Source organism: Hemibagrus wyckioides, linkage group LG16 (genome assembly GCF_019097595.1).
Source record: "Hemibagrus wyckioides isolate EC202008001 linkage group LG16, SWU_Hwy_1.0, whole genome shotgun sequence".
In the NCBI taxonomy this organism is placed as follows: Eukaryota; Metazoa; Chordata; class Actinopteri; order Siluriformes; family Bagridae; genus Hemibagrus; species Hemibagrus wyckioides.
Window position 1 is genome coordinate 23,292,501 of NC_080725.1, and position 18,234 is coordinate 23,310,734.

The following is an 18,234-nucleotide window of genomic DNA, read 5'->3' on the forward strand; positions in this document are numbered from 1 at the left end:
CAGTCTCTCTTTATTCTCTCTCTCTTCAGCTATAAACACTCATCCCCTCAGCAGTCTCTCTTTACTGTCTCTCTCTTCAGCTATAAATACTCATCCCCTCAGCAGTCTCTCTTTACTGTCTCTCTCTTCAGCTATAAACACTCATCCCCTCAGCAGTCTCTCTTTATTCTCTCTCTTCAAAACTCAGCTGCTCATGTCACTGAGAAACCGCACAGAAGTGTAAACTCCTTTGTCCTGAAGATGTGGGAAAATGTCTGAAACTGGAGACTCCTTCCTTCCATGTATTCTCCTCACTCACACTGCATCACTCCTATCAGTGGTATCTATGGAAGCGATAACGAATCAGAACTAGAGTGTTAATATAACACCGTCAGACCGATCAGAGTCCAGCATTGGACAGCGCTGTGGTCTACCACACATGAAGCCATGACTACATGAAGCAATTACGGTGTTGCCATGGTAACGGCCGTAGTTAGCGTAGTAACGATTTTGGTGTAATGAACTATCGTGAACCGATACGGTGACACACGCAGTGATGCTCTCACAACAACAATCAGATCAGTCATCCAATCAGATCAGAGATCAGTGGATCGGACCGCGGTATCATTTCTAACATATTGTTAAAAATAAATACAGCACCATGGACAGCTGAAATAAGCTCTGTCCTATATATAACATTCATTTTTAGCTCTCATTATTAATTAATAAAAAGTAATTAAATAATGAATTAATTAATGAGGAATTAATTTACACATACACATTTGATGAGCAACAGCGCCACCATCAGGTCACAATAAACCACACAGAGAGACAATACACACGACTGTATACACTGTATGTGTGTTTTCATTTCTTTAATCATTATGATCTTAAAATGTCTGAATAAAACTTTATATACTTTATATGAACTTTATATCTGCACGAGAGCGCTCGGGGGCGTGTCACGGTTCTTTACCCAACATCTTCACTCAAAAGAAAACAGAAAATAAAAACAGCTTATCAGGAGTTATGTAACCTGACGAGGTCGTGCGACGAAATGTTCCAACACACACACGCACGCACGCACGCACACACACACACACACGCACGCACGCACACACACACACGCACACACACACGCACGCACACGCACACACACTCACACGCACACACGCGCACGCACACACGCACGCACGCACACTCGCACGCACACTCACACGCACGCACGCACACACGCACGCACACTCGCACGCACACGCACGCACACGCGCACGCACACTCACACACGCGCACACACGCACGCACGCACACGCACACTCACACGCACGAACGCACACACACACACACACACGCACACACACACACACGCCCGCGCGGTTCTGCGAGTCCCTACAGAAAACTTTACACAAACAACAGAAACGGCAGCGCCGGTGTTCCAGTGAGCATGACGGGGCAGAGCTGCTGAGAGACAACAACACTGCTGCATGTTTCTGCACAGAGCTCCGAGCAAAACATGAACCTGTTCACAATCCTCTCTGTGACACACACACACACACACTCAGTCGTTTCCCATGACTCTCCACGGCCCTGGTGACAGTCGAGCAAAACACACCTGAAAATCTCTCTCGTCTTTGTCCTCCCCCTGTCCCCATTCTTACACACACACACACACACACACACACACACACACTCGCGGGAAAGCCGGATGAAAGGAAGGAGACGGTGGAATGTGGGTTGTTCCTGAGCTGAACAGATGCAGTGAGAGTTATGAGTTAAAGGGGATGAATGTGCACTTTAAAGGGACGGTTTACAGAGAAAAATAAATACGCACCTTTTTAAAATTATTTTATTTTCCTCTTTATCTTAAACGCTAACACATGCTCGGTGTCTGGGTGGTTCTGATTAGTTCTGCACTGCAGCTATGAGGCTAATCCGGCTAACAAAAAGGGAATAATAATCTCATCACCAACCCGAAAAACAACAATAAACAATTCTTAAGAACCACACACACACACACACACACACACTATAATATATTCGATGTGACTTTTAGCTTTAAAAAATGGCCTAATTCAGTAAAAAGTAGTAATAAGTTCCTCTAGCATTCTTTAGATGGCTCAATTTAGAACGTCATGATCAAGATTCTCAAACTCTCAAAGGTTCCTCAGTTGTCCTTCTGGAGGAACCCGTGAAAAGATCCTAAACAGGACCACAATCAGGAGGGGTTCCCATCCCTTTTAGAACCTTAATAAACCTTTATTTATCCACTTAACCCCTCGAGGAGCTTTTTACGGAGTGGAACATAAGATCGTTTGATGTTTATTAGCCTCTATAAAGGTTTCAGGGGACATTAAGATCTCAGACATCCATCACTTGTTAGCGTCGTAGCTTTGGTGGAAGACTAAAGAGGAACGTCTCAGCTAATCGGTAACTTGTAGGACGCTTTATAAATTCTTATAAAATGGGTTTACTAAAAAGGTTCCTGAAAGGGTTCCACTTGGAACTCTGTTTGAAGAAAACAGTAAAAGCCCTTTTCTGTAACTCTACACGGTCATTTAGCTAATAAGGAGCTAATGTTAAAGTTATTACGCAGTACAGGAATGGCATGGTCTGGAGGGCGTGTCTCATTTGCATACTCATGCATATTCATTATACCATGCGTGTCTGACAATAGCGCTTGTTTCTATACTACACTATATTATACTATACTACATTACAGTATATTATACTACACTATACTACATTATACTACACTACTAAACAGTAAGAACATTAATTAGTATGTAGACATAAATAGAGGTGCCAGTGAGCACGCGCTTTTAGAACTGTTTTAGCCTTGTTGTTTGTTTGTTTTAAAAAATAAACAAGTTTAACAATAGCGCTTGTTTCTTGGGTATTTAAGAACATATTAAAAACATGTACTCACACCTTATCCTAACAGGTATTCATTTTAACAGTTTAATGTGGGATCACACGCTACACAGAACAACAGTAAACAGAAAATAATGAGCTGAAGTGATTAATGAAAGATTAATGAGTGAGTAGTGCTTTTAATGAGGCGGTACCTATTGAGCTCGAGGTCTGATTCATTTTCCTCCAGCAGGCGGCGCTCTAACAACACTGAGTCAGCTTCCTGTCAAGACAAAACAAACATACATCTCATACACACCTGATCTTTAAATAAACACAAAAACCTCTCTCATTCCAGTAACGTATACTTTATTTATTATTCTTTTTTGTTCCTTGTTATTGTTTATTTATTGTTTATAAAAATCTGTGTATCGAACCATAAAACTTGCATTCGATTCAGACCGGGAGTCGATTCATTTATGTCAGACTTTCAAAAATCAATTGAATGAACCAATGAATCAATTCCAAAGATTCAGAGTCGATTCAACAACAATAATGATTCACAGTGAAAGTCTGAGCTACAGAAACAGACAGGGGATATCAGAAATGAACAAAATGATAAGAGACGATTCACTAATTCGAGGCATTAAAAAAAACGAGTCAACTCGAGTCAAATGATTCAGAATCGATTCTAAGCAACGATACGATCCATCGTGGGCAAATAAAAGGAATCCGAGCGTTTGAGTCAGAGACTCAATTTCAACAAATCAGATCTTTAAAAAATGTAATGGCTCACGGCTCACAGGAACCAAAAAATAGCTGTGCAGAATCGGTAAAAATATTGTGACCATGTTAGCTTGGGTGGGAAAACGGTCAACTTTAATAAATGATTGGATAATATTCTCATTATGTGACGAATTGCATGATCGCAGGTCTCGTATCGTAGTCGATGACGAGTTCATTAATTAACCTCATTAGGAGTTATGCAGTCGCATCAGATGAGTAATAATAAATAATTCTGTAAATATCTCTGGCATGCTGCATACTTTAATTCACAGATTATTTTTTAACTTGATTATGGAAATATTCCTTCCCTGCAGCAAGACTTCTGCAGCACATGATTTGGGACGCAGCCAGACAGATCTTATGGAAGAGAACTCTCCTCCGAGTCCGAGATGCGATCCGCACGCAGGTGCTGAGGTTTCAGCACCATTTGACAAATGACCCAAAACTGTAAAAACCCAAAGCGCAAATGGTTCATTTTTCCCCTTTCCTCCGCCTCTCTGTTCTGTCTGTTCTGGCATCTGTTCCTGATATCCCTCACATCTACACCAGCCAGGGTTTTTTATGACATTCATTTTTTCACACTGAGACATTTTGTAAGTTTTCGCTGACAAACGAGGAAACGTTTCACACCAGGTTTTTCTGCTCATCATCTCACCATCAATCTGGATGTGTTTTCAGCAGCACATGTGCACACGTCTCTGTTTTTCTGGGGCATTAGATTGATGGAGAAATGTGACACCGACACCAAGCATGAGCAGCTCTTGTTTTATGGTATTGAGATGAATAACGTATGAGCAAAGCGCCCGAGGTGTAAAAATGCAGAAACACACACATACACCACATATTTCTCTCTCTCTCTCTCTCTCTCTCTCTCTCCCTCCCTCCCTGTGGGAACACCGGGCCACACCACAGCTCGCTGCCAGCTGGCTGAATGTCATGCTTTGAGGTTCTAGATGTTTTTTAAGGCTGAAGTCTGGACTGTTTCTTTCTCGCCTGTTCCCCAGGGGAGGGTCCTGGCACTGAACTCCACACACACACACACACACACACACACATCTATGTGTGCTGTTATACTGACACCACATGGTTTAAACAGAGTATGACTCCATCACCAACAAATAAGCCAAAACATCAAACTCTACCTGGAAGAAACCATAGCTTTTGGTTCTTCTGGTCCACACCGATACCCAAATAAGTCCTCTACTGAGATAAAGAACATCACAGACCCTTTTGTTTAAGCTCTGTTTATATTGAATGCTTCTGCATGCTGGTAGTGACGTGCTCCACGGTTGCAGCATGTAGAATCTCCTGCTACTGTACATTAGAATCAGAACGATGTTTTATCAGGAAACAGGTCGTTATCTCAGTGCACCATTTGCACATAAATGAAGTATGATAAGTAAACAAACAAACTAATTCAAATCACTTCTAACGTCTAACCTTTTCCTCCAGGAAACACCAAACCTTACTGCAGAGGAAAAACCAAAACCAATCATCTCTCTCTCTCTCTCATGACATAAGTGTCTTATCAAAAGAACTAAATAAATCTTTTACTGCAGTCTTCACCAAAGGAATTATACACTACTATAGCATACTACACTACATTATACTATACTACACTACATTACAGTATACTATACTACACTACATTAAAGTATACTATACTACACTACATTATACTATACTACACTACATTATACTATACTACACTACATTATACTATACTACACTACATTACAGTATACTCTACTATACTACACTACATTATACTATACTACACTACATTATACTATACTACACTACATTACACTATACTACACTACATTATACTATACTATACTACATTATACTATACTACACTACATTACACTATACTACACTACATTATACTATACTATACTACATTATACTATACTACACTACATTACACTATACTACACTACATTATACTATACTACACTACATTATACTATACTACACTACATTATACTATACTACACTACATTACAGTATACTACACTACATTACAGTATACTACACTACATTACAGTATACTATACTACACTACATTATACTATACTATACTACACTACATTATACTATGATATACTACACTACATTATACTATACTACACTACATTACAGTATACTCTACTATACTACACTACATTACAGTATACTATACTACACTACATTATACTATACTACACTACATTATACTATACTATACTACACTACATTATACTATGATATACTACACTACATTATACTATACTACACTACATTACAGTATACTCTACTATACTACACTACATTATACTATACTACACTACATTATACTATACTATACTACACTACATTATACTATGATATACTACACTACATTATACTATACTACACTACAGTATACTCTACTATACTACACTACATTACAGTATACTATACTATACTACATTATACTATACTACACTACATTATACTATACTACACTACATTATACTATACTACACTACACTACATTACAGTATACTACACTACATTACAGTATACTACACTACATTACAGTATACTATACTACACTACATTATACTATACTATACTACACTACATTATACTATGATATACTACACTACATTATACTATACTACACTACATTACAGTATACTCTACTATACTACACTACATTACAGTATACTATACTACACTACATTATACTATACTACACTACATTACAGTATACTCTACTATACTACACTACATTATACTATACTACACTACATTATACTATACTATACTACACTACATTATACTATGATATACTACACTACATTATACTATACTACACTACATTACAGTATACTCTACTATACTACACTACATTATACTATACTACACTACATTATACTATACTATACTACACTACATTATACTATACTACACTACATTATGCTATACTATACTACACTACATTATACTATGATATACTACACTACATTATACTATACTACACTACATTACAGTATACTCTACTATACTACACTACATTATACTATACTACACTACATTATACTATACTATACTACACTACATTATACTATACTACACTACATTATACTATACTATACTACATTATACTATGATATACTACACTACATTATACTATACTACACTACATTATACTATACTACACTACATTACAGTATACTCTACTATACTACACTACATTACAGTATACTATACTATACTACATTATACTATACTACACTACATTATACTATACTACACTACATTATACTATACTACACTACACTACATTACAGTATACTACACTACATTACAGTATACTACACTACATTACAGTATACTATACTACACTACATTATACTATACTATACTACACTACATTATACTATGATATACTACACTACATTATACTATACTACACTACATTACAGTATACTCTACTATACTACACTACATTACAGTATACTATACTACACTACATTATACTATACTACACTACATTACAGTATACTCTACTATACTACACTACATTATACTATACTATACTACACTACATTATACTATGATATACTACACTACATTATACTATACTACACTACATTACAGTATACTCTACTATACTACACTACATTATACTATACTACACTACATTATACTATACTATACTACACTACATTATACTATACTACACTACATTATACTATACTATACTACACTACATTATACTATGATATACTACACTACATTGTACTATACTACACTACATTATACTATACTATACTACACTACATTATACTATACTACACTACATTACAGTATACTCTACTATACTACACTACATTATAGTATACTATACTACACTACATTATACTATACTACACTACATTACAGTATACTATACTATACTACACTACATTACAGTATACTATACTACACTACATTATACTATACTACACTGCATTATACTATACTATACTACATTATACTATACTACACTACATTATACTATACTACACTACATTATACTATACTATACTACACTACATTATACTATACTACACTACATTATACTATACTACACTACATTATACTATACTACACTACATTACACTATACTACACTACATTATACTATACTACACTACATTACAGTATACTATAATATACTACACTACATTATACTATACTACACTACATTACACTATACTACACTACATTATACTATACTACACTACATTATACTATACTACACTACATTATACTATACTACACTACATTACAGTATACTATACTACACTACATTATACTATACTACACTACATTATACTATACTACACTACATTACACTATACTACACTACATTATACTATACTACACTACATTACAGTATACTATAATATACTACACTACATTATACTATACTACACTACATTATACTATACTACACTACATTACAGTATACTATACTATACTACACTACATTATACTATACTACACTACATTACAGTATACTATACTACACTACATTACAGTATACTATACTATACTACACTACATTATACTATACTACACTACATTACAGTATACTATACTATACTACACTACACTACAGTATACTATACTACACTACACTACAGTATACTATACTACACTACATTACAGTATACTACACTACACTACAGTATACTATACTACACTACATTACAGTATACTATACTACACTACATTACAGTATACTACACTACATTACAGTATACTACACTACACTACAGTATACTATACTACACTACATTACAGTATACTACACTACACTACAGTATACTATACTACACTACATTACAGTATACTATACTACACTACATTATACTATACTACACTACACTACATTACAGTATACTATACTATACTACACTACATTATACTATACTACACTACATTATACTATACTACACTACATTACAGTATACTACACTACATTACAGTATACTATACTATACTACACTACATTATACTATACTACACTACATTACATTACAGTATACTATACTATACTACACTACATTACAGTATACTATACAACACTACATTATACTATACTACACTACATTACAGTATACTATACTACACTACATTATACTATACTACACTACACTACATTACAGTATACTATACTATACTACACTACATTACAGTATACTATACTACACTACATTACAGTATACTATACTATACTACACTACATTACAGTATACTATACTACACTACATTATACTATACTACACTACATTATACTATACTACACTACATTACAGTATACTATACTACACTACATTATACTATACTACACTACATTACAGTATACTATACTACACTACATTACAGTATACTATACTACACTACATTATACTATACTACACTACATTACAGTATACTATACTACACTACATTACAGTATACTATACTACACTACATTATACTATACTACACTACATTACAGTATACTATACTACACTACATTATACTATACTACACTACATTATACTATACTACACTACATTACAGTATACTACACTACATTACAGTATACTATACTACACTACATTATACTATACTACACTACATTACAGTATACTATACTACACTACATTATACTATACTACACTACATTACAGTATACTATACTACACTACATTATACTATACTACACTACATTACAGTATACTACACTACATTATACTATACTACACTACATTATACTATACTACACTACATTACAGTATACTATACTATACTACATTACAGTATACTATACTATACACTACATTACAGTATACTATACTACACTACATTATACTATACTACACTACATTACAGTATACTATACTACACTATATTACAGTATACTATACTACACTACATTATACTATACTACACTACATTACAGTATACTATACTACACTACATTATACTATACTACACTACATTATACTATACTACACTACATTACAGTATACTATACTATACTACACTACATTACAGTATACTATACTACACTACATTACAGTATACTACACTACATTACAGTATACTACACTACACTACATTATACTATACTACACTACATTACAGTATACTACACTACATTACAGTATACTATACTACACTACATTACAGTATACTACACTACATTACAGTATACTACACTACATTATACTATACTACACTACATTACAGTATACTATACTATACTATACTACATTACAGTATACTATACTATACACTACATTACAGTATACTACACTACATTACAGTATACTATACTACACTACATTATACTATACTACACTACATTACAGTATACTATACTATACTACACTACATTACAGTATACTATACTACACTACATTACAGTATACTACACTACATTACAGTATACTACACTACATTATACTATACTACACTACATTACAGTATACTATACTATACTACACTACATTACAGTATACTATACTACACTACATTACAGTATACTACACTACATTACAGTATACTACACTACATTATACTATACTACACTACATTACAGTATACACTATACTATACTACACTACATTACAGTATACTATACTACACTACATTACAGTATACTACACTACATTATACTATACTACACTACATTACAGTATACTATACTACACTACATTACAGTATACTATACTACACTACATTACAGTATACTATACTACACTACATTACAGTATACTATACTACACTACATTATACTATACTACACTACATTACAGTATACTATACTATACTACACTACATTACAGTATACTATACTACACTACATTACAGTATACTACACTACATTACAGTATACTATACTACACTACATTATACTATACTACACTACATTACAGTATACTATACTATACTACACTACATTACAGTATACTATACTACACTACATTACAGTATACTACACTACATTACAGTATACTACACTACACTACATTATACTATACTACACTACATTACAGTATACTATACTATACTACACTACATTACAGTATACTATACTACACTACATTACAGTATACTACACTACATTACAGTATACTATACTACACTACATTATACTATACTATACTACATTATACTATACTACACTACATTATACTATACTACACTACATTACAGTATACTACACTACATTACAGTATACTACACTACACTACATTATACTATACTACACTACATTACAGTATACTACACTACATTACAGTATACTACACTACACTACATTATACTATACTACACTACATTACAGTATACTACACTACATTACAGTATACTATACTACACTACATTATACTATACTACACTACATTATACTATACTACACTACATTATACTATACTACACTACATTACAGTATACTACACTACATTACAGTATACTATACTACACTACATTACAGTATACTACACTACATTATACTATACTACACTACATTACAGTATACTACACTACATTATACTATACTACATTACAGTATACTATACTATACACTACATTACAGTATACTACACTACATTACAGTATACTATACTACACTACATTATACTATACTACACTACATTACAGTATACTATACTATACTACACTACATTACAGTATACTATACTACACTACATTACAGTATACTACACTACATTACAGTATACTACACTACATTATACTATACTACACTACATTACAGTATACTATACTATACTACACTACATTACAGTATACTATACTACACTACATTACAGTATACTACACTACACTACATTATACTATACTACACTACATTACAGTATACTACACTACATTACAGTATACTATACTACACTACATTACAGTATACTACACTACATTATACTATACTACACTACATTACAGTATACTACACTACATTACAGTATACTATACTACACTACATTACAGTATACTACACTACATTACAGTATACTACACTACATTATACTATACTACACTACATTACAGTATACTATACTATACTACACTACATTACAGTATACTATACTACACTACATTACAGTATACTACACTACATTACAGTATACTACACTACACTACATTATACTATACTACACTACATTACAGTATACTATACTATACTACACTACATTACAGTATACTATACTACACTACATTACAGTATACTACACTACATTACAGTATACTACACTACATTATACTATACTACACTACATTACAGTATACTATACTATACTACACTACATTACAGTATACTATACTACACTACATTACAGTATACTACACTACACTACATTATACTATACTACACTACATTATACTATACTACACTACATTATACTATAATACACTACATTACAGTATACTACACTACATTACAGTATACTACACTACATTATACTATACTACACTACATTACAGTATACTATACTATACTACACTACATTACAGTATACTATACTACACTACATTACAGTATACTACACTACATTACAGTATACTACACTACATTATACTATACTACACTACATTACAGTATACTATACTATACTACACTACATTACAGTATACTATACTACACTACATTACAGTATACTACACTACATTACAGTATACTACACTACATTATACTATACTACACTACATTACAGTATACTATACTACACTACATTACAGTATACTACACTACATTACAGTATACTACACTACACTACATTATACTATACTACACTACATTACAGTATACTATACTATACTACACTACATTACAGTATACTATACTACACTACATTACAGTATACTACACTACATTACAGTATACTACACTACACTACATTATACTATACTACACTACATTACAGTATACTATACTATACTATACTACATTATACTATACTACACTACATTACAGTATACTATACTACATTACAGTATACTATACTATACTAAACTACATTACAGTATACTACACTATATTACACTATAATATACTACACTACATTATACTATACTACACTACATTACAGTATACTATAATATACTACACTACATTATACTATACTACACTACATTACAGTATACTATACTACATTACAGTATACTATACTACATTACAGTATACTATACTACACTACATTATACTATACTACACTACATTACAGTATACTATACTACATTACAGTATACTATACTATACTACATTACAGTATACTATACTACATTATACTATACTACACTACATTACAGTATACTACACTACATTACAGTATACTATACTACACTACATTACAGTATACTATACTACACTACATTATACTATACTACACTACATTACAGTATACTACACTACATTACAGTATACTATACTATACTACACTACATTATACTATACTACACTACATTACAGTATACTACACTACATTATACTATACTACACTACATTATACTATACTACACTACATTACAGTATACTACACTACACTACATTACAGTATACTACACTACATTACAGTATACTATACTACACTACATTATACTATACTACACTACATTACAGTATACTACACTACATTACAGTATACTACACTACACTACATTACAGTATACTACACTACATTATACTACACTACATTACAGTATACTACACTACATTACAGTATACTATACTATACACTACATTACAGTATACTACACTACATTACAGTATACTATACTACACTACATTACAGTATACTACACTACATTACAGTATACTACACTACACTACATTATACTATACTACACTACATTACAGTATACTATACTACACTACATTATACTATACTACACTACATTACAGTATACTATACTACATTACAGTATACTATACTATACTAAACTACATTACAGTATACTACACTATATTACACTATAATATACTACACTACATTATACTATACTATAATATACTACACTACATTATACTATACTACACTACATTACAGTATACTACACTACATTACAGTATACTACACTACATTACAGTATACTATACTACACTACATTACAGTATACTATACTACACTACATTACAGTATACTACACTACATTACAGTATACTACACTACATTACAGTATACTATACTACACTACATTACAGTATACTATACTACACTACATTACAGTATACTACACTACATTACAGTATACTATACTACACTACATTACAGTATACTATACTACACTACATTACAGTATACTACACTACATTACAGTATACTATACTATACTACACTACACTACATTACAGTATACTATACTACACTACATTATACTATACTACACTACATTACAGTATACTATACTACACTACATTATACTATACTACACTACATTACAGTATACTACACTACACTACATTACAGTATACTACACTACATTACAGTATACTATACTACACTACATTACAGTATACTACACTACATTACAGTATACTACACTACATTACAGTATACTACACTACACTACATTATACTATACTACACTACATTACAGTATACTACACTACATTACAGTATACTACACTACACTACATTACAGTATACTACACTACATTACAGTATACTACACTACATTACAGTATACTATACTACACTACATTACAGTATACTACACTACATTACAGTATACTATACTACACTACATTACAGTATACTACACTACATTACAGTATACTACACTACACTACATTACAGTATACTACACTACACTACATTATACTATACTACACTACATTATACTATACTACACTACATTACAGTATACTACACTACACTACATTACAGTATACTACACTACACTACATTACAGTATACTACACTACACTACATTACAGTATACTACACTACATTATACTATACTACACTACATTACAGTATACTATACTACACTACATTACAGTATACTATACTACACTACATTACAGTATACTACACTACATTACAGTATACTACACTACACTACATTATACTATACTACACTACATTATACTATACTACACTACATTACAGTATACTACACTACATTACAGTATACTACACTACATTACAGTATACTACACTACACTACAGAATACTGTACTACCCTACATTATACTATACTACACTACATTATAGTATACTATCCTACACTACATAACAGTACACTACACTACTATACTACACTACTATAGTATACTATACTACACTACATTAGAGTACACTACACTACTATACTACACTACTATAGTATACTATACTACACTACATTACAGTATACTACACTACTATACTACACTACTACAGTATACTATACTACACTACATTACAGTACACTACACTACTATACTACACTACTATAGTATACTATACTACACTACATTACAGTACACTACACTACATTACAGTATACTACACTACTATAGTATACTATACTACACTACATTACAGTACACTACATTACACTACACTACACTACTATACTACACTACATTACAGTACACTACACTACTATACTACACTACTATAGTATACTACACTACACTACTACACTACTATAGTATACTATACTACACTACATTAGAGTACACTACATTACAGTACACTACACTACTATACTACACTACTATAGTACACTACACTACACTACTATACTACACTACATTACAGTACACTACACTACTATACTACACTACTATAGTATACTATACTACACTACATTACAGTACACTACATTACACTACACTACACTACTATACTACACTACATTACAGTACACTACACTACTATACTACACTACTATAGTATACTACACTACACTACTACACTACTATAGTATACTATACTACACTACATTAGAGTACACTACATTACAGTACACTACACTACTATACTACACTACTATAGTACACTACACTACACTACTATACTACACTACATTACAGTACACTACACTACTATACTACACTACTATAGTATACTATACTACACTACATTACAGTACACTACACTACTATAGTATACTATACTACACTACATTACAGTACACTACACTACTATACTACACTACTATACTACACTACACTACATTATACTATACTAAACAATACTATACTACACTACATTACAGTACACTACACTACTATAGTATACTATACTACACTACATTACAGTACACTACACTACTATACTACACTACATTACAGTACACTACTATACTACACTACACTACATTATACTATACTAAACAACACTATACTACACTACAGTATACTATACTACACTACATTACAGTATACTATACTACACTACATTACAGTATACTACACTACACTACATTATACTATACTACACTACATTATACTATACTACACTACATTACAGTATACTATACTACACTACATTACAGTATACTATACTACACTACATTACAGTATACTACACTACATTACAGTATACTACACTACACTACATTATACTACACTACATTATACTATACTACACTACATTACAGTATACTACACTACATTACAGTATACTACACTACATTACAGTATACTACACTACACTACAGAATACTGTACTACCCTACATTATACTACACTTCTATAGTATACTATACTACACTACATTACAGTACACTACACTACTATACTACACTACTATAGTATACTATACTACACTACATTAGAGTACACTACACTACTATACTACACTACTATAGTATACTATACTACACTACATTACAGTACACTACACTACTATACTACACTACTATAGTATACTATACTACACTACATTACAGTACACTACACTACTATACTACACTACTATAGTATACTATACTACACTACATTACAGTACACTACACTACTATACTACACTACTATAGTATACTATACTACACTACATTACAGTACACTACATTACACTACACTACACTACTATACTACACTACATTACAGTACACTACACTACTATACTACACTACTATAGTATACTACACTACACTACTACACTACTATAGTATACTATACTACACTACATTAGAGTACACTACATTACAGTACACTACACTACTATACTACACTACTATAGTACACTACACTACACTACTATACTACACTACATTACAGTACACTACACTACTATACTACACTACTATAGTATACTATACTACACTACATTACAGTACACTACACTACTATAGTATACTATACTACACTACATTACAGTACACTACACTACTATACTACACTACTATACTACACTACACTACATTATACTATACTAAACAATACTATACTACACTACATTACAGTACACTACACTACTATAGTATACTATACTACACTACATTACAGTACACTACACTACTATACTACACTACATTACAGTACACTACTATACTACACTACACTACATTATACTATACTAAACAACACTATACTACACTACATTACAGTATATTATACTACCCTACACTATATTATACTATACTACATTACAGTATATTATACTACCCTACACTATATTATACTATACTACATTACAGTATATTATACTACACTATACTACATTATACTACACTACTAAACAGTAAGAACATTAATTAGTATGTAGACATAAATAGAGGCGCCAGTGAGCACGCGCTTTTAGAACTGTTTTAGCCTTGTTGTTTTGTAGTTGTTGTTTGTTTGTTTTAAAAAATAAACAAGTTTACCAGGTTAACATGAACTTTACAGAACTTTGCAGTGCTGTGTGTCTCGTGAAATACACTTTAAATTCAGAGTGAACTGCAGAGGTTTAGCTCAACCATGCTAGCTAAACTGACAAGCTCGTTAAAGCTAAGCGTTGGTGCTTTTCTTGTTTCATTTTGAACTGCTGCGGAACATTTACACAAAACTAGATATTGTAATAATCAGCGTTTAGTTGTGTTTTATTCCTGTGTGTTAACAAGTGTATAATTAGTTCTACTTACACTGCAAAACACCGGGAATAGACATTTAAATGAAGTGCACTTCCGGGCGGAACTAAATAAAAGACGGCTTGTGTCTCACGGACGTCTGATGGGGTGACGCGTGTTGCGTTTGTGGAGGAGAGAAAAAAATAAAAATCTTATTGCGCATCAACTTTTTTGTGTGTCTGAACTGTCAGTTTTATAGTTGTAGTACAAAACGTGCATGTTCGAATTAATTTATGAATTTATTCAATGATTTATTATCGATAACTTGTAAATAAATCGTCACACTCTTATTTTTGAGTGATAGAGTTAATTCTGTCGTCGCATAAAATGTCACTCTCGTGCCGAAATTGTTGCATATAATAAAAGGTTTTACAGAGATGTTCCAATATCTGCGTGAATATTTTACTGATTGTAAAATAAAAGTTTAAGGCTGGCACATGACTTGCGGAATCGAAGTTGTTGTCGTTGTCCCGGGCCGAATCCCAAACCATCCTGTAGTCCGTCCACATGTGTACTACGTAGGGTGTGAGAGAGCAGGTTCTGTGCA

The 18,234-nt window shown here is 32.3% G+C and overlaps 1 protein-coding gene across 1 annotated transcript in view; it reads right to left on the reverse strand.

Annotated features, from left to right (window-relative positions):
- exd3 (exonuclease 3'-5' domain containing 3) overlaps positions 1-18,128 on the reverse strand; it is a 100,909-nt gene extending 82,781 nt beyond the window's left edge. The window contains exons 1-2 of the mRNA XM_058412685.1: positions 17,703-18,128; positions 3,045-3,112 (exon numbers count right to left, since the gene is read on the reverse strand). Coding sequence (XP_058268668.1) covers positions 3,045-3,069 — 25 coding nt within the window. The 5' untranslated portion in view covers positions 3,070-3,112; positions 17,703-18,128. The remainder of the gene's footprint in view (positions 1-3,044; positions 3,113-17,702) is intronic.
- Positions 18,129-18,234: the final 106 nt, after the last annotated feature.